Source organism: Pollachius pollachius (genome assembly GCF_949987615.1).
Source record: "Pollachius pollachius genome assembly, chromosome: 2".
Classification (NCBI taxonomy): domain Eukaryota; kingdom Metazoa; phylum Chordata; class Actinopteri; order Gadiformes; family Gadidae; genus Pollachius; species Pollachius pollachius.
In genome coordinates this window covers 23,451,141-23,466,695 of record NC_136935.1, presented here as the reverse complement: position 1 = coordinate 23,466,695, position 15,555 = coordinate 23,451,141, and the positions used below count along the sequence as shown (strand labels likewise).

Below are 15,555 nucleotides of genomic sequence, written 5' to 3'. Positions count from 1 at the left end.
GGCTATGTATGTGTGTAGTGGGCTGCTTCTAAATCCAATTTCCTTCTGAAAAACATTGTAATGTCATTTTTTCCAAAGTAACAATTGCTATAAATTAGCAAACCACTATCCTTTTCTTTAGAGAATTATGTTCATATATTTTAGTGAGAGGCTTCGATAAGGACATTAACTGCAGTTTACAAAGACGTTTAAACCTAGGTGACAAGTGTTATCCCCAAGTCATGTGAAATGTTTTTTCTTTTACAACAACTGTAATGCCAGGATCACATTTAATTTGGAAAGTTTGATAAAAAATTAAAATACATACAAACGTTAACAATGGATGGTAGCTATAGTAAATGGGGTTGAACAACTTAAAACATGGCAGAAACTATTCGTATAAACATATGGGGGTACGAAGCATCTGTGCTGATGCAGCTAGACCCCTTCTATTCTTGATTTCCACTTTCTCATCAATACACCCTTCTCATGATGTAGCTGTGGAGACATGGAATGTGTCACTTTTCGACATTGTCAATAGTCTACGATTACCCAATAGGAATGTTTCAAATAAAACTACTCAGAAATCTCCATTACTTCAAGCGAGGGGAATAAAATGCAGTTTGCCAAAACTGCTGTATCACGATCGTCTTAAAAAGTTCATTATAAATCTAAATTAAAATAATCCATTAAGGCCGACCAGAGGGGTCATGATGGCAGAGAAAGCAGAGGCGCCAGGGAGATGGTCCATGTACTGGAACCAGGTTAGAAACTAAAGGGAATCCATTACCGTGCAAACCAAGCATGCTCTAAAGTAAGGGGCCTTCATCTTGTCTTTCAAAAAAAAGGTGCTCTGTTTTTACCTTCACAACTCCAGTCGTCCTCACAGGGTTGGTTGCAATAAATGACTTTACTGCGGTTGAAATACATACTTTTAAAACCAGCATTTGCAACTTGTTTTTCATTGTACAATAAATCAAACCAATGGATTAAAAGGATAAACTGAGCCCAACCGTTTGTGCAACCACAAAAAGAAAAATGAATTACACCAGCAGGTAGGTAAATCTCTCCCCTTTTAAAAATCACATCAGGGGTAAATTATTAAAAATAAGATAAAATAAAAACAATTCTGTACAGTACTTTTAAGAAATTCATGAAATACAAGATTTCTTGCTAACGCAGTCTGGTGTCAGAACATGTGTTTTGTATGCAACTTGACCAGTCACCCTGGCTTCAAACAGTAGAGTCCTGCTCCTCTAATGCCTTGTGTTGGCTGTATTTGTAATGTATGATCATGCCCTATGGCGTTTGGCTTCTGTTTTCTACGTAGCCCAGACCCATCCATTTCCAAAGAGTTCAGAGGCGTGTTCAGCCAAGTCAAGCGCTACAACTACGACGGCTAGTCCCGCTAGCCTGACTGGCCTGCTGATCCTACGCTGGCTGTGTTCTGGCTTCCTCACAGGACTCAAGAAAAAGCTAGGGGGTTTGAAATTGTAGTGCAGCTGCTTCCTTATCCCTGTTGCTGCATCAACAGTGCAGAACAGAAAACCACAAAGGTTGGTCCATGGTGTAGCCAGGCGGTCTGAGAGGAACCAAGTTTAAAAGCAGAGGACACAAGGCAGGGATGTGCGTTGCTCTGGAGCACATCTGGAGGAGTCATAGAAGAAGAGTGGTGTTTCTTTCAGGCTGTCTCCACTTGTTTCCACGGGAAAGAGGACGGAGTTCGGGAGTAGTTAAGTGTGGGCGTCAGCCACCGTCTCTCCTTAACAGGACCAGAACAGTGACTGACAGATGGCACAGGCCCGGGACAAATGAGACGGCTGGAGGAGCATAAAAAGGGAGGATCCATGTCCACCAATAAAGAGAAGGAGCAGGACACTTCCTAAGATCCCAGACGGGGTCGTTTCCTTGGAGACTGCTCCTCCTCCTCGTCCTCCTCGTCTTCATCTTCATCGTCTGGATAGTCCACCAGCCCCACCAGGCCAGTCTGATAACAGAACCACATGTTAGTCTTTAAACCCCCCTGTAAGGACTAGGACCCTGTCTCGCGGGGCTCACCTTGCCGAGCGGCGTGGCGGGCAGGGCGGTGGTTTTGGCGGACGAGGCAGAGCTGTTGACCGATGGGGTGGCCGCCGGGGGGGCCGGGGGGACAGCAGCGGCCTTCCCATTGCTGTTGGCACCGTTTGACCCATTGGCAGCCCCTTGATGACCGAGATTAATGTTCCTGTTTTAGTCAGAGGCCTTCATCACAGCGGTGGACCTCACAGGTGAACCTCATGCCTTATGAACGCAATTATACAGACCCAGAATTAACCAAGTGAGCTTCACCCGTTTTGCCAGCTTCAACTAAACCTGTCAATGTATGAAACCAGACCTGATAAACCTTAAGCTTCACTAGCATTATGGGGCCCACCTCGTTCTCTTGACACTGCGTTGCCGTTCCTGCTGATCAAATGTTAAGCCATAGCGCCTTATGCTTTATTTTGATAATGCCTTTAGATAAGAACCTCCGTCTTCGTAAACGCCTTGGTTCTGTTTTTGTTATAGGCTTTACTATAGGGAGGGATGTCACTAAGCTTGCGTCAATGTTAAATAGGCGTTAATGTGGTCTTCCGTGAAGCCCTTTACAAACTGGTACAAGGGCCATTCCTAAATAGGTAGGGCTTATAAGAATACTCTTCACAATTAAGACTCAGCCTTAGGGCGGTTTGTTTGGGACCCTACCTTTTTTGGCCTCCATGTATTTGCCGTAGCTGTCCGAGAAGTCATCTTCTGTCCGATTCTTTTCAACAGACTCTCCTTCCTCGTCATCTTCATCATCATTAAACCACATCTCCTCGTCCTCATCCATCGACCGGGCATCTCGTCTGTACCTGTTAAATAAAAACATTAAAGGTTTAAACCATTGGTCGCCAACCCATCATTCAGGGTCAACTGGTAGATCTTTGACACTCCCTGTAACTCACGAAAAAATACACACAAATAAAATGCCAATGTTCAATTTTGCAACCGCTTCTCTCTTGATAAGTGACGGGAATAACAACGTTATAAATAAGAGAGTTAATACTCTTTTATCCCTCTACTGTTCTTCCTTGGTTATTGGGCATGAGACAATCGCATTAATGATGACGATTGGCTGAGGTAAAGTACCATTTCACGGTAAGCCAATCAGATGTAGAGTTGGGTGGGTGTTTACACATTCAAAAGCACGCAGAGTCGGACACACAACGACGCAAATGAGTCAACGAGAAGCAGGAATGGCAAGCCCAAATAATCCTTTAAATGGAAGTATAGCCATTACTTTTCCCTCCAAGAAATTATTGGAACGCGTTATCTTGAAATGCACATTATGCCCTGGACAAAAGTGCCTCTCCCACGTTGGTGTCAAGTAATTCAAACATCTTTGAACGTTGCATGCTTCCATGCATTCCATGCTTTCCTTGCATGAACATGCACATTTATTTTGAGTTTCTTTAATGGTAAACAGGCATTGATGCGCAATCCGGTCTTAAAGGTAAACACGCACAGATGCGTGATACGGTCTGAATGGGTTAAAGAGGGGTGGAGATGGGGTCCAAATTATTTGACACATTTGAGCATTTAAAAATGTGCTTGAAAGAAACACAATAGTTAGTTTCCCCAGTAATACAGAATAATAGATGAAATAGAATTTAAGGTACATCGTTAAATTCAAGACAGCTAGGTTTGATATGCTTGTTACAATTTTTGGTGTTCAAATACAATTAGCCAAATAAAAGGCCTCAAGTTGGAAGTAAAATCTGGGCTGTGTCTTTTTTCTCTCTCTCTCTCAACGCTTCAATGGATAGATCTTGCCTTTCACCGATATTATACCACCAGGTGTGAGTGTGATTAGCCTTACAAGCTGTTTCGAAAATCTGCCACTAGTGGGCGTGTTCACCTAGATATGATTTTCGGCTTGTAAGGCTAATCACACTCACACCTGGTGGTAAAATATGTCCCCTTTAAGTTTAAATCATCAGTGATCAAGAATAAGCCAACACCTTCAACAGCATTTGGATTTCAATCCATCATAAAATGCTAATTTCCACCCAAATCCTTATTTATTATTTTCATATATATTCACACACACACACACACACACACACACACACACACACACACACACACACACACACACACACACACCATTTGATATGAACTAGATTTCACTTTGGTTTTCTGGTTGCATCAGAACCCCAACACGTTGTATTGTGGATCTAGTGAGGCTCCTTGTGCTAACAGAATTACACCATTAGTCTTGCATTAAGATTCTTTGCCCTATATTTACATTTAAAGATCCCATGGCATGAAAATATCACTTTCAGAGGTTTTCTAACATTAACGCTGCGAAGCACCACCGCCCAGCAGCCGACAGCGGGCATGGCACGCGGTTCAGTCTACTTCAGATTGATGTGGAAGAACCGAAGACGTCGGAGAACCCGAAGCAGTCGTTCGTGATTCATAATATCGTCTGGAGGCGCACACAGCTTTTGGCCATGAAAATATTTATAATATGATATAGATATCTATGCATTATATATTTAGATATAGAGCTCCAGGACTGTAACGCAAGTGTTGTACACTTCATTGTGATTTGGATAACCGTTCTGCTGTTGGTGTTATGGCTTGTAACCCGGACTCTCGTCTCTGGTATTTCCACAACGAGACTCGTAGTGGGGGTTATCTCAGCCATGGTTGAGAAGGAATTGGGGGAAAGGAACTTTGGCTTTGACTCCCTGAAGTACATGAACCATGACATGGAGGAGAAAGGGATTGTTGCCCGCGATTGTCTCCCGCTTGAGCCCCGCTTCCTGCTGCTGAGGGACCACCGCCTCGGCGCTGCCCGCTGCAGGAGGCGGTGGTGCCTAAGCCCTGCACGCTGCCGAGGCGGTGGTCCCTCGGCAGCGAGGCTCCGGCGGGAGACAATCGCGGTCAACAATCCCTTTCTCCTCCATGTCGTGGTTCAGTCTACTTCAGATTGATGTGGACGTGGAAGAACCAGAGACATCGGAGAACCCGACGCAGTCGTTTGAGATTCATAATATCGTCTGAGGCGCACACAGCTTTTGGCCGTGATAATATGTATTATATGATATAGATAACTATGTAGTGTTTCCCCCAGGAAATTTTTTAGTCAAGGTGGTCGAGGAGCAGGCTGCCATTTCAATTCCATTTTTCTTATTTTTATTCTTTGTACCTGGTGGAAGAATGTTTCCTTACCCAATGAGAGTTTTGTACTTTGTCAATGCATTGGTAGCCAAGGCGGGGCCCTATTGTTGTTAAGGTGGCCGCCTTAACTATACAGTGCTGTGGTTAACACTGATGTATAATTAGGGTTGGGCATCGTTTGAATTTGAATGATTCCGGTTCCGATTCCTCGTTTCGATTCCGGTTCCTAACGATTCTCGATTCCAATTCTCTTAAGAGGCAGGGTCAAAAAAGTTTACATGTTTTAACGGAGCTAGCTAACCAGACGTCTTTCCGGATGAAATAGTCTGAACTTCTCCATGAATTTTAATTCTATGAAATTTTTCCTTTTTATGAACTTCATTTTGAATTTCTCACAGGGCTGTTTTAAACAAGTATATAAATATTAAATCTATGAAATGAATATAAATGTTATGAATTTTCTTTTCACAGAGGTATACTTTCACAAGATAGTTTAATTCATTTTTGAAAACTTCACATTTAGACATCCTGCAGGTACTTAAACATGTAACTGAGCTCCCACTGATGGGCTAACCTGGTGCAGAATATCGAACAAACAAAGAGGAGAGAGAGAGTCAGATGCGGAGGATAAAGCAACGGAGGAAGGCCGGCGCAGCGCGTCAAAGACGGGGCACGCTGTTATCTCTACACCATGACCCCGGAGACGTTTAATCATGTTGGTTGTACACCCTCCTTTGCACGATATAATCGTTTTGCAAGTGTTGCACCGAGCCGACTTGTCATTTATTTTATTTAAGTTAAGCCACACTTTCGAGCGCCGCCGCACAGTTTCCATGTTTACGCGAGCATAAACAGTTTCGCGGCTTCTCCGGAAGCTTCTTCTTCGTTAGTTTTCGGCGGCTTCTTCTTCCGGTCGGCGGACTGGGCATCGAAACTAGGAATCGAAATTTTAAAATTTGAACGATTCCGGGAGAACCGTAATGTTAGTCCCGGTTCCAATCGATGCTCGATGCCCAACCCTATGTATAATATGATATTATTTAGATATAGAGCTCCAGGACTCCCGCCGGCACCCCCGGTGTAAGGGGCCCACTAATATCTATATTAAAGCATCCATAAAGTAGCATGCCAATTGACCTCTAAAGATAAATCATGATGGGTCTACTAAGCACTACTGTGCAACAGTGTTGGTTTTATTACAACATAAAACGAGAAAACGCATTTCCTGCAGAAAATGCGGTGAGTGAAAAGTGAGGTTGAAAATATTTTTAATAAAGCCACATAGATTAAGAAATAAAGAAATGTTAAATGGCTTAAATCAAGTGAAGGGATTTGAACAAAAGGTCAAAAGTCTAAATGGAGTAAACACGCACACCATTTAGGAAAATGTAAATGGTTGGAAACAAATAAAGTGACAGCTGAATGAAAAGCGCAAAGCACTGCTAAAAATGCAGAAATGTAAAATGAATTGAACTGAAGAATGAAAGGTCAAATGTATTGCCGTGTGTGTGTGTGCGTGTGTGTGTGTTTAAGAGAACAGCGAGCCGGTGCGTGATTAAAAGTAGCTCAATAGAGTGGGAAAAAACACTCAATCTGGCAACACTGCCTGAACGTCCTCCAAAAGTAGCCCAATCTGCCGGGAAAAAACGGCCAATCTGGCAACACTGCTGAACGTCCTCATGCTCCAGCGTCAACGTAAATCAATGAGACCAACTGAAAACGAAGCCGGTATGAAACTTAAACTGATTCTGAATAAAGTTTAAATTATATTGAAATTCCATTTGGATATTATTGAAGATACAAGTGTGTAGATTTGTTAAATGGTTTGAACGAAGATAATCGGTTGAAAATTGATTTAGTTACATTTAGTTACGAAAATTGATTTAGTTACGTCCTCTGGTACTTCAAACTTAAACAGTTTGAAGTACCAGAGGACGGCTCTGCTATCCTCCCTTTGACTCCCATGTTAAAAAAAAAGATATATTTTACAAGTAGAATATCTTTAAAAGTATTAATTATTTAAAAAATCAGAAGCGATTCCAAGCGAGTCTCTAGGTCCCAAAGTTAGTAGTGAATAAAAGAAAGAAAGAAAACTTATGAAGAATAGTTGAGCGCTGCATGCAGCACTCTACTAACTAACATACCAAAGGCATGGTTAGATTAAGCCTTCAAGATTGCCACAAGTGATGGTGTAAATGTGTTGCATCGGGTTGAGCCAATCAGGACTCACCTGTTGAGCCTCTGGCTTTGTCGGTCCTTCTCCTGCTCATACCGACCTTTCAGACCCTTAAAGGTCTGGACATACTCAATGGATTCCAGTGCTTTGTAGAAGTTGTCCACGATGTGAGCTATGAGGGACTTAACATCCTCCTGAAAAGAAACAAAAACAACGCGTGAGGAAAGCATAAGCCACGCCAGCATGAGGAACCGAGCTGCCCCAAGGAGAGAACAACGAAACCTCACCACTTTGATAAATTCAAAAAGCTCTATGATGGCGGAGTTGAGTAGGTTGTATCTGGTGCCATTGTCCAGCAGAGCGTTGATAACCGGCTCAAACAGGTTTCCCTTGATGATGTAGCGGTTGTAATATTCATCCTTCAGCCCAATGATCCTACGCATGAACCGCAGAGCACCTGTGGTAACAGACGACATCAGTCACCATCTTTGGCTGCTTCAAATTAAAATCGGTTTGAACTTGTACACGGCACATATCGCGATGCAGCTGGATCATGGCTCCAATTTGCCTGAAGTGGATTTGGCCCCAAGTTCAGTAGTGTTCTGCACTTCCTTTACTGAATGATGGCTAAAATCCCTGGACTTGTAGTTTTCGAGAGAACAAGAGAGATTCTACCATGGAGGCATGCGTTTACTCACAGAGCGCCAGGAAGGTGTGCTTGGAGTTCATGAGCAGCAGCACTCTCCTGAGCAGGTCCTTGTTCATGATGTAGGTCTTGATGTGGTACGTGTGGTGCTCCACGCAGAAGGTCAACAGCTCCAGGATCAAAGCCAACAGCTGAGCCGTCTGGAAGTTGTCTGTCCAGAAAAGATAGATAATTTCAAATGCAATATACATTACATATCAAATGTTCTTTAAATAGGAAAAAAATGTACATTCAAATTGCTAGATTATCTTAAATTAATATCTGAATATGTATGATTAACAGCCCAGGAGACTCGGAGTGAATATTGCGACCTGGGACTTGATCTCCCCAGCTTTGAATCTACTTATTCGAGACTTGACTGCTCTGAGACTCGAGTCTCTCTGGACACTAGAGAACAAAAATGTGGTCAGATAATAAAAGATGATCATATGCATACAAACAATGGACTTTTTAAATACATCCCTGCTACGCAGCACAGCCTGGGCGGGCAAGATGACAGGGATAAGATATGGGCAAAGCTAAAGTCGGCCTAATGGGGATTTTATTTAATTAACCAAAAACACACGAGAGGGAGTGCTGCTGTACTGAATATCACTTAAATGTAAATGTATCAGCACGGCTTTGATTCGGTCGTAGGTACGAGGCCGTAGATAATCACAGCCATGCTGATATTCAGTACCACAGCATGACCTCGAGCACCATCTATTAGTTAACAGTAATAAGCAAAAACAGATTACGATTGTTTTGTTTATTTAATGATTTATTTGGCTCCGCCAACACAAATAGATCCACAACTGGACTGGGACTGAACTGTTGTCAAGCAACACATAAACAAACTAGCTTGCTACTTTTCGTACCATTCGTAATTCAACTCAAATGTTATGTCTGGAAAGATGTTTATCTTTGCAGTGCAAAGTTTGTTGCATTCTAAGCTACATAAAGACCATTAATAACATTAACGGTTATTAGAACACCTGTAAAGGGGAGTGATACATTCATAGTTAAAAGTCCCAGTGCTGTTATACTCTATCAGCACTCTTAGATTGCCTTTTGCCCATCAAATTACTTGGTCAGAATTAATTTGTATAAATAGAAACAAAGAAATTATATAAATGGTATGTATGCATAACAGGCTGCAAGGATTAGTCCTCAATTAAGCGATGAGCAAAGGACCAGCTGATACGGGAAGGGGCAAACAATAAAGTTGTTTTGGGTAAGGTCCCTACATTTAGGATATAGTTCTGAATAGCGAAATTTAGCCATCGGAAACCTGTAACCTGAGTCGTCTCCGGTTTAATTTCATTTAAGTATGGCTATTGATTCGTGAAGGGTGCTTTGTAAATCAGAAAATGCATAGAAATACTGACCAGGCAATGGCTCTATAGAGGGCTGAACAATTCCATGGCAAGAATACACCGCCCATTTCTTTACAATTTATAACAAGTTGTAGAATAGCCAAAAGTTCCTTCTTGTTCTGTGGGAAATACTGTATGTGTAAGGTAACTGTATAAAAACAACATTTAACATGCTAATAAACCTTATGTTAGTAGGAATGTTTTGTCCAATGAAACAGGGCTGGCTACGACTTCATTCCCCACTTAACTATCAGCTTGTTTAATGGACTCCTTTCATGGTCATTAATTGACATTGTTACTTATGGTCATTTCATTATTAAATGACATAACTTGAATAAATCTTACGTGGAGGAAACTTCAATAAATCGTCTGTGAAGATGATTTCTGCCTGAGTCATGTCAGATGTTTGTGTTGAAGACCACCTCCATGATCCCAGGCTACTATACCACGTCATAAAGCTACTTCTTGCTATAGCTTGGATTAAGCAGCCCCTGGCACCTTTAATTTGCTTATGCCTAAAAATATATTTTTTATTTAATGTATATTTTTCCCATAAATATTCAAATAAGATTCTTTGGTTCAGTTGACGGCCCTATTGTCAGTACCTGGCTAGTCTCATCATATGAAGAGGCTGTGGTAGTAATTTATTAAGCATAGGTGCATTATGTGAGATTAGGGCCGCTGTGTTCCAGCACCTACCTGGACACACCGGGTTGATCTTCACTGGACTCTCCAGTAGATCTGTGAACATGCAACTCATTACTATGTGTAGAGAAACAACAACAAATGGATGGAGGGCAAAGTGTAAGATGGCAGCAATAAGGGCCCGCCCCAGTCCCCGTCGCCTCACCTTTGGAGTCCTTATCGTGGGCAGTGTTGGCCAGCAGAGGCGCCGTGAGAACATGCATGCAATACTTGTAGAAGAAACTCAGAAACTCTGTCTTCTCTGTTTTCTGGGAGAAAATTGGAGGATTTGAGAACGTGTACATCTTACAATAATTACATTATAATAGGTAAATCGTGTACCCTATTACAAGAAATGTCTAGGTTTTTTAGGTGCAATGCATTTATTCCTCCCAACTACAGGGGGAGGAAAGATGCCCCATCAAGCCTTCTTCATTAAGTTTGAGACATCTTAGAGATGAATGCAGGTCAACATCAATTTTAATGTGTGAGTTGTGAATGGGTGAGGAACAAATGGTAGGTTATGAAAAGCGCGCCACGTTCACTGGTGTTCCTCACATTGATGGGGGCAAGCATGTTTTCTGGGTCGATCAGAGTCCTGAGCAGGCCCATTAACTGAACAGCACCTCCTAGCTCCGGGTCAGAGTCACAAATCATCTGTTTTATAACCACGTTGATCAGCAGCACGTCCTGGGGAGCAGAGACAACAGTCACGAGACAGCCCCACACATCATGCCCCCCTCAGACCACAGTTCATACCCAGACATCATACAATAGCACAGAATGGTGTGGAGGACGCTACAGAGCAGTCTATGACACAAGACGATATGAGCCAAGGCCCGATCTCTGTTGTTATCAATTCTTAAAGACCATGGATGTATTTAATAACAAGGACAGGATTAAGGGAGGCCAGCAATTAAGTGTATTCAGGCAGCAAGTTTCAACACCATGTTTGACTGAATCTTTACTGGAGGCTTTCATTAAGATTTGGGCATTGATATGCCAACTAAATATTGCTAATAAAATTGTGGATCAAAACAAAGCTTGTTTTTTGTATTCCTTACAGTATTATTGAGGCTTAGGGCTACCCAGATACAGACATGCATATACTTTAATGTCACGTTGGCCTCCATTAAAGCTAATCACTGTTTTACAACGGTCAATAGTTATATGCATCTGCCACTCGATACCCTGTACAACAAGGCCTGGTTGAACAGGATCTAGGATGAGACTGTATGACATTATCCACATGCTCCCAGGTTAAGGAATATATATGAAACAAAAAGTATCCTAGCATACATCTCCCTCTCGGAGTGCTCACCCACCCAGATGAAACCAGTTTCTGAAGTCCGGCTCAACTCACGCTCGCCATGCAATGCACCATAGGGGTTGTAGTGAATGGACAATACTGTACTTGCAGTTTATTCTGATTGCCTCGATTTTGGTAAATTTGACACCTTGGGATACTGGTCAGACTTTGATGAAACTGAGCTAATAAAAAAGGTGGCTGTGCCGGAGGAACGTCTGTTAAACACCACAGATCATACTCCCTCAAGCAATCAGTGCTGACTCAGCCACACTCTACAGCAGAGTTAGTTCCGTTTCATTTGGTACAGCGATTCCAGTAACGACAACATTGCCTCCATCAAAAGACAGGATGCGACACATAATTTTAGCTGCCTGTAAAACCATATTGGTTCCTTCCAAGATGCTGACCCAAGGACACGGAATAAATAGGTAATATGTAAACAAAGACAATTTTAGAAAATAACCCATTTTTATGAAAGCAGATGGCCATGTTGCTTACGTCGTCGGTCTGTTGAGGCTCCTGCATGACAAACTCCCGGACCATGGAGGGACTGAACTCCACCAAGTAGGAGAAGATGTCAGTTGCCGCGGCCCTCACCTGCAGGTCATCCATTCCCTGAGAAAATATACATGTTAGTATGGCATCTATTGAAGAGGACCCAAATTGAACCAGGAATGGGACACTTCATTTCAATAGCAGTAAATAACATTTGTTGTGACGTACCATGACTATTTCAAGAGCAGGTAGAATGCCTAGATTTGCCAGAGTCTTGAAGAAGGCATCCCTGTTTTGCGGTTGCAACGTTTGCGAAAAAGCACAAAATTCTTTGAAAAAATTTACCTGGAAAGGAGAGAAGAAACTTAGCCAGGCTGTACATTGAAACATTTAAATGATGCCGTGGTCAAGTCCTTGAATGAGCACAAAGAACAGGTGCTCATCCCTACTCCTGTGTGTGTCCTCTTAATCTTGTTACAGCATGATGCAGTTAAGACTAATATTATTTATTTTTTATAATCCAAGAGCTAACTGCTTTCGAATGTGTTCAACTGAGTAAAGAAGAAGAGTCAATATTAGAAGAACCATCTCAAATCCCATACTCTCTATATATATTAACTATGTATGATATGAGGATTGTTGTACTCACAAGCTCTCTTCTTTTGCTGGCCTCTGTTGCTTCATCCGTGAGCTGAGCGAAGACTTCGGTTAAGAACTTCTCGTCCTCCTGACAGAACAAAACCAGGTTATTGACCAGGACTTATTTGACATGTTTTCATATATAAAGCATGTGATGCTGGAATATCATTGCAAAGATGAAAGTGAATTTCCAAATACCGGGCAGCCACCTAGAAAGGTTTTATTACAAAGTATGACTGCACAGAAATAATACAATTACAAGCAATGCAAAACAGTTCACACTGAGCTCAACACCCTTCATTTGATCAAGTTAATTTGTTTATGGAGGGGTTATTAAACTTGACAGCTTTGAAGCGAACGTAAAATGTCAATATTTGTTAACACATTTCACTAAGTCAGAAACTAAGTTCACAGTACAGTTATGGTAGGATGTTAATTCAGAATATAAACATGTTTTCTTTTTACAAATATTTATATGCGCGCAATAGCTCAGAGTAACCCAACACCACTTACCACAATAAATCAAAGGTTACATACACAATGATTGTATTCATCCAGAACATGGTTAACAATGGACATTGATTCAGACTTGATGTAAATAGTATGACCCATTTAGGAGTCTATAATTAACCTTTAAATGCCAGAATTTACCAAACAAAAGGGTAAAATAGTAAATTGATTATTGTGCTTAATTGGGTAATGCAATCCTGAAATGAGAAAACAGTACACTGTATAAAATGAATAGCAAATACATTGATATTTATTATAAATACAACCTTATTAAATAGATTGACCTGAGATGGGGAAGGTAAACACACGCATTCTACCATTATAAAAAAAAGGTACAGAAATGAATAAGTGACAGTCGAGAAACACTTTCAATGACTCAAAAATGTACATGGCTCATTATGTAAGGTCCAGTAGTTTGCTTGCTTACCTGCAACATGCTGACAATCTCCACCTTGTTGAAAAAGATAAAGGAAGTGAGAGTGGAGAGGAAGTTCTCCTCAAAGACCGAGGGCGTGGGTAGGATGATGTCCTGGATATACTGCACCCGGTACGTCTGGTGGATCTTCTGCCGCAGCTCAGAGTCTGTGATGGGAATCACCTCCTTGAACTTGGCCGTCTTGGTGAGGAATTCTCTGTGGCGCTTAGGCTGGACGAGCGCCGGGTCGTACTCCAGACAACCCACCACGTCCATGATACAGTCGTCTGAGAACATCACCTCAAATAGAGCTGCTTTGTTAAGGAACAGCACGCCACGTACAATCTCGTACAGGTGGTGCAAGCCTTCTCTGTTGTCCAAGTCCTCACAAACCTGGAAGAGGCCCAGGAGCTTCTTGATGTAGCCCTCACTCATCAGTGCCAGGGCCAGCTTCTCCCTGCGGATGGGAGAGGAGAGGACAGAGGTGACCAGGTCCGCCATCTCCTCCAGCCTGCTCAGCTCACAGTGAGGTAGCTCCACCAGATGGCTGGTCTCCGGCAGCTCCTCCAAGCGTTCCTCTTCAGACTCGTCTATGGGGTCCTGGGTGATCTCCAAGGCGGGGTCCTTCCCCTGTACCTGTCGAGGGGATAGGGCTGACTCAAGGCTGATGCACCAATGAATGGATACATTTTCAATTATGTCATCTGAAGATGATTCCAGTACCAAAGTTTACCTTTAAATGTGCATTATGTGGAAACATTTAATTGGTCGTACTTGAGTTCGACTTTAGTATGCAATACCTGGCAAATCTTCTCCCAGATTTCATCACAGCCAGCCTTTTCCTGGAAGCTCAGAGCAAGGTCATAATTCTCTGCTTCAGACCAGACAATCAGCGTGTCCTTAAAGAAGAAATATATGTATTGAATAAACAAAACAGATTAAGCTATAATTGAATGTGGGGTTATCTTCATAATTGTGGATTGTCCATATAAGATTGTACTGCAACTGGAAAATAAGTAGTTATTATAACATTAGCAACCATGAAATAATACGAACAAATGCAATAATGGATAGGCTGACAGCCCGGTCCAAGTTTCCCTCGGCACAAAGTACATTGGACTTACTTGTTGTTTCTGATAAGCAGTATTTGGACTTATTTTAGATTCCAAAAGAAGTGAGCCTAAAAGACAAAGTAAAATGAGTTGACCATAGCACCCATAGAACAAGGTAAATAACATTAACATAACGTGATGATTATCAGATCTCTACAAGTTGAAGACCATTTTGGAAAACAGCTGGGAGTCTGGGTCAATGGACATAATGTGTACGTTAAGCGATGGGTTCAGGTTTGTTGAAGCCAGATTTCGCGGCCCTCTTAGAACAGGAATATGAGCTTGTGTTGAAGACCAGTCGACCAGGTTAGCTAGCTAGCTCGCTAGCTTTAGATAATCAGACATCATATTTGTCCATCAAATGGACCATGGACAAAACCCAACAGTCAAGAATTTGGCTTATTGTATAGACGTATGTATTAATCGACTGCTCATAGTATGTGCAGAATAAATTAACAAAGGTCTTTAGAATGTAGTTCGCAAGGAAGCTAAAGTTAGCCTAGCTGTATGCTAACATTACCTACCGTCGGATTCAGCTCGAACTAATAAAGAGATCCCCTTTAGCCTCTCCACGAAGGTGGACGAGACGTGCCCGGTACCCCGGTCGTCCCACTGTCGGTCTTCATTTAGCGTGTATACCTTCACCCGCCGCCGAGTGTCCGACATGGTGAGTCGGGGCTAACAGCTAACTGCTATCGTTCTACTGTCCGCTTTCTATCCTCGAACGGTCAACTTCTCTACTTTCATGTTCCAGAGTGAAGCAAACAAGAGAGCACAACGGCTATGTCATACTCATCCAGGCTGGCCTTTCAATTATCCCACGGGAAACCTAATATCTAAAAGAAAAATGGACAGAGAACACAACAACTACAACGGCCGTCTACTACCGTCCACAGAGCGCCATCTTGTAACCCGATCTGTGTTCTTTACTACTTCACGTCAATCAGCCGCCGCGGGGTCTCCTCAGGGGCTACGGGGGCCTGGA

General features: G+C 42.3%; 1 protein-coding gene across 1 annotated transcript; it reads right to left on the bottom strand.

The window, feature by feature from the left end:
* Positions 1 to 696: 696 nt before the first annotated feature.
* Positions 697 to 15,478, bottom strand: ppp4r3b (protein phosphatase 4, regulatory subunit 3B). The gene is made up of 16 exons (XM_079728953.1): positions 15,095 to 15,478; positions 14,583 to 14,638; positions 14,259 to 14,357; positions 13,471 to 14,094; positions 12,544 to 12,621; positions 12,123 to 12,239; positions 11,898 to 12,014; positions 10,649 to 10,780; positions 10,257 to 10,359; positions 10,106 to 10,147; positions 8,044 to 8,202; positions 7,633 to 7,802; positions 7,400 to 7,539; positions 2,704 to 2,852; positions 2,038 to 2,180; positions 697 to 1,966 (listed from the first exon to the last, which is right to left on the bottom strand). Exons 1-16 carry the CDS (start codon positions 15,234 to 15,236, stop codon positions 1,862 to 1,864), a joined length of 2,376 nt encoding a protein of 791 aa, XP_079585079.1. The 5' UTR covers positions 15,237 to 15,478; the 3' UTR covers positions 697 to 1,861.
* Positions 15,479 to 15,555: the final 77 nt, after the last annotated feature.

What these genes read in the sequence shown, in the direction of transcription:
- ppp4r3b (XM_079728953.1), bottom strand. Translation starts at nt 15,236, where the DNA reads ATGTCGGACACTCGGCGGCGGGTGAAGGTATACACGCTAAATGAAGAC. An exon ending in CCAGCAAAAGAAGAGAGCTT is followed by an intron (nt 12,240 to 12,543) that starts GTGAGTACAACA and finishes TCTCCTTTCCAG; the next exon opens with GTAAATTTTTTCAAAGAATT. An exon ending in CTGCTCTTGAAATAGTCATG is followed by an intron (nt 12,015 to 12,122) that starts GTACGTCACAAC and finishes ATATTTTCTCAG; the next exon opens with GGAATGGATGACCTGCAGGT.